At 34.5% G+C, this 19,531-nt stretch overlaps 1 protein-coding gene across 3 annotated transcripts in view; it reads left to right on the top strand.

Moving 5' to 3' along the window:
• LOC120145072 (coatomer subunit alpha-1-like) overlaps positions 1–19,531 on the top strand; it is a 26,970-nt gene extending 7,439 nt beyond the window's left edge. Inside the window, exons 1-4 of one of the 3 annotated variants that reach the window (XM_039158975.1) lie at positions 14,279–14,405; positions 14,513–14,741; positions 15,403–15,897; positions 16,300–19,531. In XM_039158975.1, the coding sequence (XP_039014906.1) occupies positions 14,534–14,741; positions 15,403–15,897; positions 16,300–19,253 (3,657 nt within the window). In that variant the 5' untranslated portion in view covers positions 14,279–14,405; positions 14,513–14,533 and the 3' untranslated portion in view covers positions 19,254–19,531. Of the gene's footprint in view, positions 1–14,278; positions 14,406–14,501; positions 14,742–15,402; positions 15,898–16,299 lie in introns of those variants that run through there. The other 2 variants (XM_039158977.1, XM_039158976.1) reach the window with 2 other exon arrangements.

The following is a 19,531-nucleotide window of genomic DNA, read 5'->3' as shown; positions in this document are numbered from 1 at the left end:
CCATACGACATACTATCCCCACAAAGACGAAAAAGAAGAATCCTCGTATTCAAGCTTTATAAGAGATACATGAAAGGAGATACTTCTATTGGGCCTCTTGGAGAAGATAATGGGAAATTTACTTTTCTTGTGGATTATTCTTCAAAACCTTCATCCTACAAATCAACTTATACCTTTCCACAAGACACTTCACCACACCCTAAACCTCCATCATCATCACCAAAATTGACAACCCTGTTACAAAAAGATCCAAAGATGAGTCCAAAAACCCTGAAATAAAACCATCCAACCTCTGTTGTATGCATGTTTTCAATTCGATTCTTGTTATGATATAGAATTCCCCCTTGAAGAATTTACTAAGAAAGAATATAAACGTGCATAAAAGATCCCAATAAAAACTCTAAAGACTATTCTAAAGAAAATATCAATGCAACAGAAGCAACTCTCAATTGATATAAGAGAACACCCCTTGCTCAAAATACCACTCTAAAGAAAATTAACTCCAAGATCGCTCAGATGGATACCAAGCTCACTCAGGTGGAGTCTAAGGTGGATACAAATACTAAAATTTCTAATGAGCTTATTGTTCTACTTCATAAATATTACAACAAGTTTCAAGAGAGACAACTTCACCAGGACAAGATTTTTTTTCTATTTAGAACAAAAGGGAAAAAAATTAAAAAATTGAAAGAGCAAATAAAGATATTTGAAGAAACTGGCTAAGTTACTACGCCGTTTGGTGAATAATAGATTTTCCAATTTCTAAGAAGGGCCAATCCAAAACCTCAACAATATATTTGCCTCATTCAAGAGAGAATCAGAACCTTCACAAAGGCTAGCATTCCCTTCGTTACCGGTAGAAACAAAAAAGCCATCAACATATGAATTTTACCAGCATAAAAAGATAAAAGCTAAGAAGAAAAGAGAAAGAGATAAGAGCAAGAAACCAAACCAAGAAGGTGATTCCCCTAAGTCCCCAAAAGTTTCAAGGGCTTTGATGATCCAACAAGGTCAAAAGAATCCATTAACCTCTTTTTTCAAGGAATATAGGGAAACCATAATCCTTAAAATCTCTGTTAAACCTTGAAGAAAAAGAAACTAAATAAGATACTTCTAGTTACATCATCAGAAGAATCATACATTTCTTTAGATGATGATTATGGCAGTAATTCACCAAACAAAAGTCAAGACTGAAGATGATGAGCCATCATATGGAAGAACTTCAGTAGAAAACAACCATAATCGTCTTCGGTCAATGGTGGAAAATATACCTTCACTCTTGATGATATTTCAATGTTAAAATGACCACAAAGGCTACAGGAATTCCACTCGTATATAGAGACACAAAAATTGACAAAGGAAAGCAATTATGATATCCTTACTGAATTTGTTTCCCAGTTCAATGGTTTACTTAGAGACTAGTGGATTACTCTAAGTCTAGGAGATCAGATGCAATTTTAGGTTCAACATGATTTTGCATTAGTTATTTCGAGAAGAAGACCTACAGAGACATTTAGCATCATGACAAAGCTCTTTTATATTATAGGGCAGATCAAAGTCTAAAACAAGTTATATTAGCTTTAATAACATATCTCTTACAAAATGCAGTCAATAGACATCTTCAGCACAAAGAGACAATTCTACAACTAACTATTGAGAAATCCAACTAGAAACCTATATTGCCCTAAAAAAAATTTGTGTCAAAAATATTATCAGAGACTACATGACAGAAGCAGAGAAATGAGAAGGCGTGTAAAGAATCTAGATTGATATCAAGTGCAAGAAAGAGCAAAATACCACTGTAAAGTTGGAAGAAAAGAAATCCTATAAAAGGAGTTCCAAACCACAATTTTTCCTAACAAGAAGAAGAATAAACAGAGATACTTAATGTAGAAGAAGACTATAGGAACTAATCGTCTAAGTGTTATGTATGTGAGCTGAAGGGACACTTTGCAAAAATTGTCCGAAAAATAAAAGGGGCTTAAAGATGATCCATCAAATTCAGAGAAACATGGAAAATTCAAAGAAGATGATGTGTTGAGTTAATCCATCAAATTCAAGAGAAATATGGATAAAATTGGTAATTAAAATTTTGGTGAAGCTTTGACAGAAAATTGAAAGATTTGCATAGCGATTTAGAGTGGTTCGACTTTCTCAACCAAAGTCTACGTCAATTACCTTAGCTATCCACACTAAGGATTTTCCATAAATTCACTATTTGTCTTTATTTTGAGGAAAAGAGTAACCTACAACTCCCTCAAGATTATACCCCAAATTCTTGAGATACTCTCTTCTCAAGAGAAATTACAAACTTTGTAAACTTACAAAACCTCACAAGGTATAATGTTTGCACAATTCTGGAATAAAAAAGAACACTCAAAGATAAATACAATTGAGCATAAAGTGTGTAATTGAAAGCAAAATGAACATTGAATGGATTTTTGGCTTGAATTGCTCAAACTTGATTTTACGCTTTCTTTTTGTTCCTCTCTTAATTCTTGTTCATAAATGGCTTCAGAACTTGTTTAAATACACCCTGAATGATTCTGAACGTTACGGATGATCATGAAGTCAATAGAGTCGTTGTGGTATGTTTTCTACTTCAAAAGCTATTGGGAGCGTATGGGTATCGGTACTCCTTCATAGGAGTATCGATACTTCCTATATAAAATTCAAAATTTGACCGTTGCAAAACCAATGGTATCGATACCTCTCAGGGTATCGGTACCCATTTTACATTCGATGTTTGTCTTGGAGTCAAATCACAGAAGTAGTATCAGTACCCATACTATGGTATCAATACTACTATATAAGGGTATCGATACCTTGTAGGTATCAGTACCCTTTTATATTCGATGTTTGGGGGTATCAATACCATTAAACGAGGTATATCTTCCCTATTTAAACTCAATTTTGACTCGATTATGGTTCGAAATACTTTGTAAAATTTGTTCCAAAAATATTTTAAGAGTAAAAAACAAATTTTCATTTAAGTAAGGAGTAAACTGATATTTAAGACTTGGAGTAATATTTATAATATTTGAATAACTAAATCGAATATTATGTTTAAAATCGAATATAAAATCTTAAAATTCATTAACACTTCATTTGTTACATCGAAAATCAAAATGTTTTCAACAATATCTCCCTTTTGATATAACAAAACATTTTAGAAATTTTAAGATTTTCTTTTCAAAAATCATTTTTGAAAGATTAAAGATTACTCCTACTTATATATTCTCCCCCTTTTTGTTAAATAAAAAGACTCTAATAATTTATTTTAAAACAAGTTTGCCACATTGATGTATATATATATATGTATATAGCTGCTAAGAGCAAAGTCAAGAGAATTATTAGCCATTAGTCCACATAATCAATATTCATAAATAATATGTAATTGAGAATTGGTCATAATTGAACTAATATGTATAGATGCAAGAACTAATAAACATTTTATTAATTTAAAAATCTAAATATTCAAGAGAAATATCCAAACACAAACAATCTAAACAACCAATATCCAAACATTCATCAAAATGTTTAAAACAATGTTTGGTTCAAATATAGTTCAAACCTAAGAAAACTAGCAAGAGTGGCTAGTCATCCATCGGTGGTCGGGAGGAGAAAATTGTGCTCGCATAGAAACCACATCTCGTATAAACGCATCGACCCTAGCATTGAGTTCGTCAAAGCGAGCTTAGTTCCCATTGTCGCTCTAAGTGCTGAGCCATGAATTGGGACTTTAAGGATGCAAACCTTAAGTCAAGTGTCTCCATGAAAGATCGAAAGTATGAAGGCACCAGACTCTCTTGCCTGGCTGGCTCGTCCTTGGGCTGGTTTACGGGATCATCGACATCCCGTAAGAGGTATTCAAGCTCTTGAGTCGGAGCCGAAGCAGCTCGTGAAGAGCTAGCACCAGGGGTTTTCTATGTTGAGTGAACCCATTGGTCTTTGTCTCTAGTCTATCCCAATTTTTGTAAAGATGTGAAGTTGATTTCAGTGGTTAGAGGGATGACTACATCAAGCTCTACCTTAAGACCTTCTTTGATGAATATATTACTTAGTAGACAACCATAAACTAAGGTTTTAACTCGTTTAGAGGGAATGTTGTTTACGGTTTCTACAAGTTCCCTAAAGATAATTTGAGGGAGATTTATTTTCTGATTTTGTTTGATGCAATGTATCCACCATAAGTCAAGAGCTCTAAGAGTGGAGTATTTTCCTCTGTATGGTCTAAACCACCAAGAGATTATTAGATAAAGAAAAATTCGTGATAATATAAAACACTCGCACTAACCTTGACTTTACAAGGGGTACTAAATCTCGCTCATTATCTAACCCACAATTATCTAGTCCAAATGCACTAGCTATATAGTCCGAGTCTATATTAATGTATTGCCCCAAGAGATGGGAGTGAATACTTTCGGTTGCGGTTTGAGACTCATTTTGTACACATACGACATTTGAATAGAAAATACAAACAAGTTGCTGATAAACAACTGGTTTTACCTTAAAAAGGTTATTGAATTTCCAAGATTTGAGGGTAGGGAAGTATTTGAATTTCATTTCTACCATAGCCTTAAGAGGGATACATTATCCCTAATGTTATAAGATTCAAATGGGTAACGTATCTTTCGTAGAGACCCCTACGGCTAGGTTCGTTAAAGTAAGAGTTTAGAATAGTCATATTGGGTTTATTTGGGTTAGGATTTGGAGTTGGATTTTATGGTTGGTTGATCTATATAGATGACCTAGCTCGTTTAAACATGGTTTAGGAAATCGGAATGGTAAACCTACAATTAAACAACATATGTATGCAATACAAAATCCCAAAACTCAATATGAGTCCTCAATATTCAAGGTTCTCCAACTTAGAGTCTAATGGGCAATATTGAAAACTATTTTGAAAACGAAGTTTGAAAAATCATAATATATATAATTTTCATGAAAATAATATAAGTAGATCAAAACCATCAATGTAAAACGAAAATAATTTTTTATTATTTCAATTTTTAAAAAACAATTCTGAAAAATAGTGTTTTTGATAAAATTTTCTTGTAGATTCTAGTGTAAAACCATAATCTACTAAATGCCCGATCACTAATTTGAACTAGAACTAACTAAAACTAGTCTATGTTCAAAATCAATAAAATAGTGTTTTAGAAAAATTTACCTTGAAAAACGGATTGAGGTAGAATGTGGTGTTGTTTGCACAATTTGATGATATTGGCAGGATTAGAAGTTGAAGAACGAAAGATTTCTGACTTGAAACGTTGGTTTTGAGCAAGAAGATGATTTAGTAGAGTAGAGAGTGAGAACAACGTGATTTTTTATTTTAGGGTTTTGGCAAATTATGAAGATTTAGGGATATTAAAGCCTAAATCCGACAGGGGGTATCGTTACCCCTCGAGGGATATCGATACAAATTCAAGGAGTATATATACCGTTAAAAAACTATTGATACCTATTGAAGAAGTGTCGATACTATGCTAGTAGTATCGATACCTAGCAAGAGTGGTATCAATATTGGGTGGCCAGTATCGATACCTAGTGCACAGAATGGTAAAAATATGCATTTAAACACTTAGCATGCAAAATTAATCAGATCTAGTGGTATTGACAACTCATATTTCGAAATTTAACTATGTTAAATCAACCAATCTACACTTAAGCCTAATTTGAACATAATTAATTTTCACTAAGGATCATAAACTCCACCTAACTATTAACGTAGAAGGCATTTAAAATGTTATTTTTACATGCATTTTTCCTTAATCATTAAAAGTGCTAAAATATTTTAAACATTAAATCAGGTAGGTTTGTAAGACTTAATTCTCTCTAAGTGTCCAAAATCTTTCTTTGTCTAAAGTTTTGTAAAATATCCTCTAATTGATGCAAAATATCTACAATTCTAGAACTACATCTCCTTTAGTGACACGATCTCTAATGAAATGATGTCTAATTTCAATGTGTTTAGTTCTAGAGTGTTGGATGGGATTTTTAGTGAGACAAATAATACTAGTATTGTCACACTTGATAGGTACGGTACTAACTTCAATTCCATAGTCTAAAAGTTGTTGTTTCATCCATAAAACTTGTGCGCAACAACTACCGACTGAAATGTATTCCGCTTCAGTAGTAGATACAACACTATTTTGCTTCTTTGAAACCAAGAAATTAGCATATTTCCTAGAAATGACAAGTACCGGTGTCTCTTCCTATTTTGCATCCCCCATATCCGTATCCGAGAAGGCATGCAAGCTAAAGCTAGAGTCTCTAGGATACCAAAGTCCTATACTAGGAGTGTCCTTAAGGTATCTAAAGATTCTCTTAATGGCTTGTAGATGTGATTCCTTAGGGAATGATTGAAATCTAGTATGTAAGCAAACACTAAACATAATTTTCGGTTTACTTACGGTTAGATAAAGCAAAGAGCCAATCATAGACATATAAAGTTTAGCATCTACATCTTTACCTTCTTCATATTTGTCAAGCTTTGTAGATGAGCTCATAGGAGTGGCTTGGGGTTTGACATTTTCCAATCCAAACTTCTTGAGTATATCTTTGATGTACTTTGCTTTATTGATGAAGATGTCATCTTTCATTTGCTTGATTTGGAGCCCCAAGAAAAATGAAAGCTCCCCCATCATGCTCATCTCAAATTCACCTTGCAATAGCTTAGAAATTTTGGCAATAGCATCATTAGTATAACCAAATATATATCATCAACATAAATTTGAACTACTAAATCTTTACCTTTTCGTTTAAAAACAATGTAGTGTCAACCTTCCTTTTTGAAAAACCTTTTTCAATTAAAAAGTTAACAATCTTTAGTACCAAGCTCTAGGAGCTTGTTTTAAACCATATAGTGCTTTTGTCAATTTAAAAACATGATTTGGAAATTTTGAATCTTCAAAACAAGGAGGTTGTTCCACATACACTTGTTCTTTTATAAAACCATTTAAAAATGCACTTTTAACATCCATTTGATATAATTTAAATTCATTGAAACATACAAATACCAATAAAATTCTAATAGCTTCCATCCTAGCTACAGGAGCATATGTTTCATCAAAATATATTCTCTCTTCTTGAGTATAGCCTTGAACAACAAGTCTAGCCTTGTTCCTCACTATGTTACCACTTTTATCAAGCTTATTTCTAAACACCCATTTAGTACCTACAGTAGATTTATTACTTGGTCTTTCAACTAATGTCCATATTTTACTTCTCTCAAATTGATTTAACTCTTCTTGCATAGCCACAATCCAATTTTCATCATCTAATGCTTCTTTAATATTCTTAGTCTCTATGCATGAGATAAATGCAACATAATTGCAAATATTCCTAAGAGAAGATCGAGTAGTTACCTCTTTGGATATATCACCTAAAATCTCACCATATTTGACATAGTTGTACTCTCTTGGGTATGAGATTTCCCTTTCTTTAATGGTTAGATTCTTGAAGGCATCTTGAGTTTCTTCATTTTTCACTTCTTCCTTTATGATGATTCCCCACGTCATTTGTTCATTATACCTATGTCATCATCAACGCAAGAATCTTTCCTCGGAAGGAAATTATCATCGAAAACAACATGGATAGACTCTTCTACCACTAAATTTCTTTTATTAAATACTCGATAAGCTTTAGAATTTAAGGAATAACCCGGAAAAATTCCTTCATCACTTTTAGCAGCGAATTCGCCAAGATTGTCTTTACCGTTGTTTAAAACAAAACATTTACATCCAAAAGGATGAAAATAACTAATGATAGACTTTTTATTTTTGAAAATTTCATATGGAGTTTTCTTTAAAATAGGCTTAATCATTGCTCGATTAATTATATAACAAGCGGTATTTATGGCTTCTGCCCAAAAATATTTTGGCATATTGTTTTCACAAAGCATGGTTCTGGCCATTTCTTCTAAAGTTATGTTTTTCCTCTCAACAACTCCATTTTATTGAGGGATTCTAGGTGCTGAAAAATTATGGCTAATCCCATTTGAATTAAAAAAATCAGTAAATCCAAGATTTTCAAATTCAGTACCATGATCGCTCCTAACACTTGAAATGGAGTAACCTTTTTCATTTTTGATTACTTTTGAAAGAGTGATAAAATTCTCTAAATCTTCATCTTTAGTACTTAAGAATAGAACCCAAGTATACCTAGAATAGTCATCTACTAATACAAAACCATATTGCTTTCCTCCCAAGCTAGTAGTTCTAATTGGCCTAAAAAGATCTATATGGATCAATTGTAATACTCTACTAGTTGATACATCATTAATGGATTTAAAGGAAGCTTTCTTATGTTTTCCTTTTACACATGCATCACAGATTTTATCCTTATCAAATTTTAACTTTGGCAAACCTCTTACTAAATTTCCTTGAATTAGTCTTTGCAAAACACTCATGCTTATATATCCTAGTGTCCTATGCCATACACTATCATGTCATCCTTGACAACTAGGCATAAGTAGTCATATTAATAAAATCTAAATGCACCATTGTATGTTTCTTATTCTATGACCAATAAGCATAATTTTATTAGATGCATTGTCAGCAACTTTACAACCGTTTGATTCAACAAGACATTGTATCATTTATCACACAATTGACTAATACTTAATAGATTATGCTTTAACCCATTCACATATAATACATTTTCTATTTGTATGGAAGAAGTATTATCTATAGTACCTATACCTTCTATGTAACCTTTTGAGTTGTCACCAAAGGTTACCACTCCTCTATTTTTGTCGTTAAGCTCAGTAAACCAGATCTTGTCTCCTGTCATGTGTCTTGAGCATCCACTATCAAGGTACCATGAATTTGAGCTTGTATTTCGTGCCTTGAAACAATGCTGCTTTTCCTACAAACATAGATTAATTTCTGATTTTTGGTACCCAAATTCGTTAGTTCCTAAAAGCCATGTCCCCTTAGGTATCCATTTGTTTAGGACATCCTTATCTTAGTAGTAATGAGTCATTTACGAACCTATATACTCCTAATGATTTTACCATTAGAGGTTCTCTGGGGACCTCTATGATTGTATGATTTAAAATTCTTTCTAATAGAGTTGGATTTTGAATTTTCTCATTTTTCAAAACATTTTGTTCCAACTCTATTGAAAGAAGCTTTAAGATCATTAAATTTCTTTTGATGATCATTATTGACTCTTGAAAGTAAGTTATGAAAATCCAAAATTTTCTTTTCAAAATCTTTTATTTTGATTTACAATTCTTTAATTTTACTTTCAAGATCAATGTTGGTCTTGGATATGAGATCTTTTTCGGTTTTTAATTTTGAAATATCTTTCTTGTATTTTGAAAATAATTCTCATAATTCGAAGCCAACCCATTTATTCCTCTAATAACTCATCAAAAGAATAATCTTCTAAATCAAATGAGTTAGAGGTTACCTGAGAATCCTCCTTAGTGGCCATTAAGAACAAGTTTACTACTTTTTGTTCCTCTTCACTGGATGATTCATTATCGCTCCAAGTAGCCACGTGTGTTTTCGGTTTCTTCTTTGAAAGACCCTTCTTCTTCAATTGCGGGCAATCATATTTCATATGCCCAAACTTTTTGCATTCATAGCATATGATTGGGTCCTTCTCTTTTGATTCAGTTTTGAAGCCTTCATTTCATTTGAATTTTCTTCCTCTATTGGGCTTCATTAATTTTCTGAATCGTTTGGAAAATAATGTCATTTCTTCATCATCGTCATCATCAGAGTCACTCTCATCTTGTGTGGATTTGAGAGCAACACTAATGTTCTTCTTCTTCTCAATCTTCTTCCTTGTGTCATCCTTTTTCTCATTATCTACCTCATCTTGAATCATCATTTCATGAGTGAGGAGAGAACCAATGAGCTCATCGAGAGTTAAAGACTTTAGGTCTTTAGCTTCGATAATCACAATCTTTTTCGATTGCCAAGCTTTTGGAAGAGAATAAATTATCTTCCTCACAAGTTTCTTGTTTGGGATTATTTCTCTGAATGCCTTGAGACCATTGATAATTACGGAGAATCTATCTGTCATAGTTTTGATGTCTTCATCTGGTTTCATCCTGAAATTTTCATAGCTATGAGTAAGAAGACTAATTTTGGTTTCTTTTACCTAGTCGGTTTCTTCATGTGTGACTTGGAGTTTGTCCCATATCTCATTGGCGGTTGAACAAGATGAAATTCTCCCGTATTCATCTAGTCTAAGTGCATAAAATAATATATGGATTGCTTTTGAGTTGAGCTGGAATAATCTCGTCTCTTCTTCATTCCATAATTTTGGTTCTGTGGATGGTTTGGAGTATCATTTCATCATGATTTTCCATACTTCCATGTCATTAGCTTGAATGAAAAACTTCATCCTATTTTTCCAATAAGCATAGTTAGCTCCATTGAAGAAAGGAGGCTTGTTGAAGGGCTGAGAATCAAGAACAAAGTCGAAGTTTGATGTAGAGGCCATTGATGACTTAAATATTGATTAAACTCTTCTCGTGTCTTCTTAAAAGATGGTAAAACCTTCAAATGAGTGTAGCTCTGATACCAATTGTTGAGTTAATCGATCAGATGAAATAGCCAAGAGGGGGTGAATTGGCAATTAAAATTTTGGTGGAAGCTTTGACAGAAAATTGAAAAAATTTGCACAGCGATTTAGAGTGGTTCGACTTTCTCAACCAAATTCTACGTTCACTATCTTAGCTATCCACACTAAGGATTTTCGATAAATTCACTAATTTGTCTTTCTTTTGAGGATAAAGAGTAACCTTACAACTCCCTCAAGAATTATACCCCAAATTCTTCAGATACTCTATTCTCAAAGAGAAAATTATAAACTTTGCAAACTTACAGAAAAACCTCACAAGGTAGAATGTTTGCACAATTCTAGAACAAAGAAAGAACACTCAAAGATAAATACAACTGAGCACAAAGTGTGTTCTTGAAAGCAAAATGAATATTGAATGATTTTTGGCTTGAATTGCTCAAAATTGATGTTTAAGGCTTTCTCTTTTTGTTTCTCTCTCAATTCTTGTTCATCAATGACTTCAGAACTTGTTTAAATACACCTTGAATGAATTCTGAATGTTGAGGATGATCATGAAGTCAATAGAACCGTTGTGGTATGTTTTCCACTTCAAAAAGTTGTTGGGAGCATATGAGTATCGATACTCCTTCATGGGGATATCGATACTTCCTGTATAAAATTCAAATATTTCAACCGTTGCAAAACCAATGGTATCGATACCTCTCAAGGGTATCGGTGCCCATTTTACATTCGATGTTTGTCTTGGAGTCAAAATCACAGAAGTAGTATCGGCACCCATAACTATGGTATCGATACTATTATATAAGGGTATCGATACCTTGTTAGGTATCAGTACCTCTTTTACATTCGATGTTTGAGGGGTATCGATACCATTAAACGAGGTATAGGTGCTTCCCTATTTAAAACTCAATTTTGACTCGATTATGGTTCGAAATACTTTGTAAAATTTGTTTCAAAAATATTTTAAGAGTGAAACACAATTTTTCATTTAAGTAAGGAGTAAACTTGATATTTGAAGACTTTGAGTAATATTTATAATATTCGAATAACTAAATCTAATATTATGTTTAAAATCGAATATAAAACTTTAGAATTTATTAACAATTCATTTGTTATATCGAAACATCAAAATGTTTTCAACATGATGATGTCAAATCTCTCTTATCTATTGAAGATGAACCTATAGATCAGTCCCTACTTGCTATTCAAAGAATAGATGATGAAACAGAATCAGAAACAGAGTGGTCTTATGAAGAAGAAATTTATATGCTTCAAAGTAAGATAAGCTCAACAATATCATCAATTGTTCTTGTTCCGCATATCCCAATATCTGTTTATCTGGAAAAATATGAAAAGTCAATCTCTTTCATTGTTTTTATTGATATTGGAGCAACAGAAACCATCATGAATCCTAAAATTCTCATTTCCTAATGGTGGAAACCTCACACCAGATATTCCAACTAAGATATAGACTAGACATTTGCAACTCATCTTATTAGTAAACCTATCACTATTCAGTTCTTCCCCTGATGTTCTATCAAAACTACAGTTTTGAGATCACATCTCATACGTAAAGATCATGGGGAGCTATTCTCATTGAAGAAAAGAATGGGAAAATGTAGGTATGTGGATACAAAAGTGGAAGGTTTTCTAATGCAAAAATCCATTATCATTTAACCTTCAAAGAAATCTTGGCAATAAAGAAATGAATATCTAAGTTTGAATTTCATCTCACTAGTTACCATTTCTTGGTAGAAATGAATATCCTCTTTCCTTCAGATGCTCAAGTTTGAACATAAGGTTGTTCTTAATCCACAACTTCTAAGATGGTTATAGTGGTTTTCAAAATACTCATTTGATTGCAAACATATCAAAGGTAAAGCTAACATCCTTACAGATTTATTATCTAGACCATCACAAAATCAAGTCCATAAGATTATGATGTTTAGAGCTTCATCCTCAAATTCATCAAAATCAAAATCAAAGAAACCAAAACCTTACCCTTCAGAGTCATCCTTTTCTATTCCCCCAAATCTTAACCATAATTTCCTCTTGAAGTTTATAGACTTGTAATAAAAAATACATTCCACTCCAAAGCTAGAAATATGATTTTCGTATACCAATTAGATCTTTTTAGAAACTATGGAGGATTGTTCTTAAAACCTCATGGGTTAAAACCTAACCATCCCTTTATCCATCAAATTTATTTTGAATTTATTGAAGTCCCAGGAGTTAAAATGGTTATTGTGGTATTTTACCTATATACATCATATGGCAATTCAATTATCTCTCATAGACTTTTAGTATTTTCTAAATAAAACAATTCAGAGACAAATCAAACCAGAGATTAAAAACCTTTTTACCATTCTCCAATGGTTTTACCCTCTTCATCAATTACTGGAGATGATTAATAAAGAAACTCAACAAAACCCTGGATTATTCCTGATAATCATTTTGTAATTATTTCATGCAACATGGAAAATATAAGCAGTTAGGATCATTTCCTACAAGCACTGCAAAAGTATTTGTGTCAACTAAACAGGCAGATTCCATTAGAGATATGGCCACCGCCAGATGTCAATGCACCATTGGATTCATGGCCTACAAGCTTTACACCTTACTATAAAGCAATCTTGGAGGCAACACTTGAATATCGAGAAAATATACTTGATCCCTCAGAATGGTCCCAAGATTACTTTTGAATCATTAGTTCTGCAAGTAAAAGAGATGAGTCATCATAAGTATCGACAGAAGAAACAAAAGTATTAGCGTGTGAAAAGATGGATATAGACCCAAAAGATTGGTACGAGACTTATCAATTAGAGATATACAGGAGAAAGCAAGAAAAAGAAGACATAATGATTGAACTAAACAGAACGTCTGATGAATCCACCGACTATAGTGACATGTAACTTTTATTATGTCAAAAACCTTATCTTATGTATTTTTATCTTTTCAGGATTTGTCTGGTATCATATGTAATATGTTTGTAAACATGGAAAATTTATCAGTTTGTCATGTTCCTCTCCTTTAGCCTATATAAAGGAGTATAATAGTTTGTAAGAGGCAAGAGTTAACCTTTGAAAATAAGAATCGTGTGTTTCTACCATGGCCTTCTAAATTTCTTCTCTAAATATAAAATACTTGGGATGAGGATCAGATTTTCGATCAATTCAACTCGACTTGAGAAATATATTATTTTATCTAAACTTGATCCAAGTTGAAGGAAATCACATTCGAAATTTAATCTAAATTTTAGGTAAAAGTCTTTATCCGACCCTATCAAACATAAAAAATATATATTTATATTATAACAATTATCATTGAATATATAAAAGAAATTATGCTATTATATAGTATCGAATCAAGTTAAGTCAAAGATTTTTCATTTTAATCCTAATCCAACTTAAATTTATTTTTTTGAAAGAAATTGATGCTATTAAATTAGATTAGATTAAAATTTATCAAAATCAGATTAAATTATCATCCCAACACTAATCCTATTTGGATTGAGTTTTCATTTTCGAAGTTTGTATTGAATTATGATGTAGTTTGGATAATAAAGAAACCGATTATCAATTAATTGTCCCAAAACATCATTTGCCACCTTTAAACCAGCAATATGTTTTTACCTCCGATGAAACGATGTCGTTGGAGTCTGTCAAATGGAAAGGAAGGACGACTTTACGAAGAACGAAGTAAACAATGAAAAAAATGAAGTCGCTCAGATCTTAAAAAAAGAAAAGAGCAGAAGAGAATCGAAGAACTTCTCTTTCTCGTATAAACCCCAAAAACATTCAACGACGCTTCCATTTTTTTTCTTTTTGTTCTTAACATTGCACGTTGCATCAGATCTGAAGGTAATTTCTTTTCAAATCTTTGTTCAATTACTAAATCCGATTCTTCTTGTTCGGTTCACGCTGTTAATCTTTGTTCGATTTGGTTCGAATTTGCAGAGAATTGATAGGCATAGAGGAAAGAAAGAAATATGTTGACAAAGTTTGAGACGAAGAGTAATAGAGTGAAAGGGCTGAGTTTCCACTCGAAGAGGCCTTGGATCTTAGCTAGTCTCCACAGTGGTGTTATCCAGTTATGGGACTATCGAATGGGCACTCTGATTGATCGGTTCGACGAACATGATGGCCCTGTTCGCGGCGTTCATTTCCACATGTCTCAGCCTTTGTTTGTCTCTGGAGGTTCAGATTTCAATTCCTTTAACATCGATTTTGATCTCTGCTTAATAAATCATATTGATTTAGTTACCTTAGTGACGTTGGATTTAGATGTGAAGTTCTAAATTGTAGTGGTTACGTAGGATTGGATTGGCTTAAGTTTTGGAGCTCTTTTAATCTTAAATCTGCAAGAAATTTAAGGTATCTGATGCCTAGACATGCCAGATCTAGGTTTAATATAGAGATTCATGTAGTTGGACTTGGTTTATACCTTTTACATCTGATGGTTTAAGCAAATGAATGTTAACTGAAGCATTGATAGAATTATGGGATGCGTCTGTTTGGGTGAACGCATATATGTACATTTTATTCAGTGGTTTTACGTATTCTATGTGGTACTTCTAAATCATAGATCTGTTGTTTTTTTTAAATAGGGGGATAAATGAAATGTTTTATTTGACACCGCATATATTTATTGCTCCAAAGTGATGTTGTTGAGTTTATTAATTTAAATTTTCTGGAATTGGTCAACTTGGGCAAAAATAACCTGGCACTGGGCAGCCCCCGCTATTATTTGCTAAAAAAATTCATTTGTGTTATGATTTTCTTTTTCAAAGCATGTGGTTCCTGTGCAATAGAAATTATACCAGAATTGATGTTCTTTTTTATGTTTCTAATAAAAAAGGGGATGACTACAAGATTAAAGTCTGGAACTACAAGTTGCATAGATGTCTTTTCACACTTCTTGGACATCTTGATTATATTCGTACTGTGCAATTTCATCATGAGCATCCATGGATTGTAAGTGCCAGTGATGATCAGACTATTCGCATTTGGAACTGGCAGTCACGAACTTGCATCTCTGTCTTGACTGGTCATAATCATTATGTTATGTGTGCTTCATTCCATCCTAAAGAAGACCTTGTTGTGTCGGCCTCCCTTGATCAAACTGTTCGAGTTTGGGATATTGGTTCCTTGAAAAAGAAGACTGCCTCCCCAGTTGATGACATTTTACGGCTGAGTCAGATGAACTCTGATCTTTTTGGTGGTGTTGATGCAATAGTTAAGTATGTATTGGAAGGTCATGACCGAGGAGTAAATTGGGCTGCATTTCATCCCACCCTACCTTTGATAGTATCTGGAGCAGATGATCGCCAAGTCAAATTGTGGCGTATGAATGGTAACTAATTTAAACCATGCATTACTCTCCGATTTATATTTCATTTGTTAGACATATTGATTGTAGCTTTTTGTTAAGTACACTAGTTGGCCTGTTAAATTCTTTATGAAAACTTATTTAATTATTTTTATTTTCTTACGTTTGATGTATGTTGCATGGCCTTTGATATTTTAGCCAAGCTACCTCAACTCTTATGATATATGTTTTTGTAGCAGGGAATTTAAACCCCCTTGATTATTGTGGAGTTGACAATATTGTTTATTTTTTTAAGTTTGATGTATGTTACCTGTCATTTGATATTTTAGCCAAGCTACCTCGACTCTTATGATATATTTTTTTCTAGCAGGGAATTTAAACCCCTTGATTGTTGTGGAGTTGAGTATATTGTTTATCTGTTTGCAGATACAAAGGCTTGGGAAGTGGATACCTTGAGAGGACACATGAATAATGTTTCATGTGTTATGTTCCATTCCAAACAAGACATTATTATATCTAATTCTGAGGATAAAAGCATTCGTGTGTGGGATGGAACAAAGCGAACTGGACTTCAAACTTTCCGTCGAGAACATGACAGATTCTGGATACTTGCTATTCATCCTGATATGAATGTTTTAGCAGCTGGACATGACAGTGGCATGATTGTATTTAAGCTAGAGAGAGAGCGTCCCGCTTTTACTGTGAGTGGTGATTCGCTGTTTTATGCCAAGGATCATTTTCTTAAGTATTATGACTTTTCAACTCAGAGAGAATCACAAGCACTTACAATTCGACGGCCTGGTTCCACAACTCTGAATCAAAGTCCAAGAACTCTTTCTTACAGTCCTACCGAAAATGCTGTTCTTATATGTTCGGATGTGGATGGAGGATCTTATGAGTTGTATGTGATACCAAAAGACAACATTGGTAGGGGTGACAGTTCGCAGGAGGCAAAGAAAGGTCTGGGTAGTTCTGCTATATTTGTGGCCCGAAACCGGTTTGCTGTACTTGACAAAGGAAACAACCAAGTCGTAATCAAGAATCTTAAAAATGAAGTGGTTAAAAAGAGTGGCCTACCAGTGCCTACGGATGCCATATTTTATGCTGGAACAGGTAATTTGTTGTGCAGGTCAGAGGATAGAGTAGTAATATTTGATCTACAGCAGAGGCTTGTTCTTGGTGATCTTCAAACCCCTTTTGTCAGGTATGTTGTTTGGTCTAATGACATGGAGAGTGTTGCTTTGCTCAGCAAGCATACCATTGTCATTACTAACAAGAAGCTTGTGCACCAGTGCACTCTCCATGAGACAATACGTGTTAAGAGTGGAGCCTGGGATGACAATGGTGTTTTTATATACACCACCCTAAACCATGTAAAGTACTGCCTTCCAAACGGGGATAGTGGAATAATTCGAACACTTGACGTTCCAATTTACATAACCAAGGTTTCTGGAAATACAATCTTTTGCCTGGATCGTGATGGGAAGAATAAGACTATAGTCATTGATGCTACAGAATACATTTTCAAGCTCTCTCTGCTCCGGAAGAGATATGATCACGTTATGAGTATGATAAGAAACTCCCAGCTTTGTGGTGAGGCCTTGATTGCTTATCTGCAACAGAAGGGGTTCCCTGAAGTGGCGCTTCATTTTGTCAAAGATGAGAAAACACGCTTTAAGCTGGCTATAGAGAGTGGGAACATTCAAATTGCTGTTGCTTCAGCTAAGGAGATTGATGACAAAGATCATTGGTATAGGTTGGGTGTGGAGGCCCTTCGCCAAGGCAATGCTGGTATAGTCGAATATGCGTACCAGAGGACAAAGAACTTTGAGAGGCTGTCTTTTCTTTATCTCATTAATGGTAACCTGGAAAAGTTGTCCAAGATGCTGAAAATTGCGGAAGTTAAGAATGATGTTATGGGCCAGTTTCACAATGCTCTGTATCTTGGTGATATCCGGGAACGTGTTAAGATCTTGGAGAATACTGGTCACTTGCCTCTTGCTTATATTACAGCATCAGTACATGGGCTACAGGATGTTGCAGAAAGGCTGGCATCTGAGTTGGGAGATGATGTCCCTCCTTTGCCAGAGGGGAAAGAACCTTTCTTGTTGATGCCTCCGGCCCCGGTTATGTGTGGTGGTGACTGGCCCCTTCTGAGAGTCATGAAAGGCATATTTGATGGTGGACTAGATAGTATTGGCAGGGGTGCCGTGGATGAAGAGGAAGAGGATGCAGGAGGTGATTGGGGTGAAGATCTTGATGTGGTTGACGGTGATGGCTTACAGAATGGGGATGTTACTGAAATTTTGGAATATGGGGAAGTGACTGAAGAAAATGAAGTGGAAGAGGGTGGATGGAGCCTTGAAGATTTGGAACTTCCTCCTGAGGTAGACACCCCGAAGGTTTCTGGCGGTGCTCGATCTATTTTTGTGGCACCAACTCCTGGTATGCCTGTAAGTCAGATTTGGATTCAGAAATCATCTCTTGCTGCTGAACATGCGGCAGCTGGTAATTTTGATACAGCAATGCGTTTGCTGAGCAGGCAACTTGGCATAAGAAACTTTGCTCCTTTGAAATCCATGTTTCTTGATCTTCACACAGGCAGTCATAGCCATATTCGTGCATTTTCATCTGCACCAGTGGTGTCCTTGGCGATTGAGAGGGGATGGAATGAGTCTGCTAGTCCTAACGTGAGGTGTCCACCTGCCCTTGTTTTCAATTTTTCTCATTTGGATGAGAAGCTGAAGGCTGGTTACAAGGCCACTACAGCTGGGAAAATTACCGAGGCTCTTCGGCTCTTCCTCAGCATTCTTCACACAATTCCACTGATTGTTGTGGAGTCAAGGAGGGAAGTTGACGAAGTCAAGGAGTTAATTATTATTGCAAAGGAGTATGTTCTCGGTCTGCAAATAGAGCTTAAACGAAGAGAAATGAAAGATAATCCGGTGCGACAACAGGAGCTTGCTGCATACTTCACCCACTGCAACCTCCAAATGCCTCACCTAAGACTAGCTCTGCAAAATGCAATGGTTGTCTGCTCCAAGGCAAAGAACTGGGCTACAGCTGGTAACTTTGCCAGGCGACTACTAGAAACAAACCCTGCGAATGAGAATCAAGCAAAGGCTGCAAGGCAAGTGCTTCAAGCTTCTGAGAGGAATATGACAGATGCAGCCCAGCTAAACTACGATTTCAGAAACCCATTTGTGACATGTGGGGCAACTTATGTGCCGATTTACAGAGGACAGAAGGATGTATCTTGCCCGTATTGCACTGCTCGCTTTGTGCCTAGCCAGGAAGGGCAATTGTGCACGGTGTGTGATATTGCAGTGGTCGGGGCAGATGCTTCAGGATTGCTATGTTCTCCTTCACAGATACGATGATGATGAAGCTGCAGAAAACTGGTACTCCTTTTGAACTTTCTCTTGCTCATCCTTTTATATTTAAAATCAACCTCATCGACCAATAGATAATTAGATATATTCATGCTAAAGGTCAGATTACCGAAGAAAAAGTTGGGAACCAAGTTATTTTGTTTGTGCTATTTCCAATCCTTCGCCCTTTTGTTTTATATGTTTTCCTCTGAATAGAGTTCAGTATGATATTTTCATGATGTAAGAATGAATTTGGAATTTGTAACTTTGAGGCTATTCTTGATTTT

This window comes from Hibiscus syriacus, unplaced genomic scaffold, assembly GCF_006381635.1.
Source record: "Hibiscus syriacus cultivar Baekdansim isolate YM2019G1 unplaced genomic scaffold, ASM638163v2 tig00110893_pilon, whole genome shotgun sequence".
Lineage (NCBI taxonomy): Eukaryota > Viridiplantae > Streptophyta > Magnoliopsida > Malvales > Malvaceae > Hibiscus > Hibiscus syriacus.
Note: the sequence above shows the minus strand (reverse complement) of the source record. Positions and strands in the feature narration are given on the sequence as shown.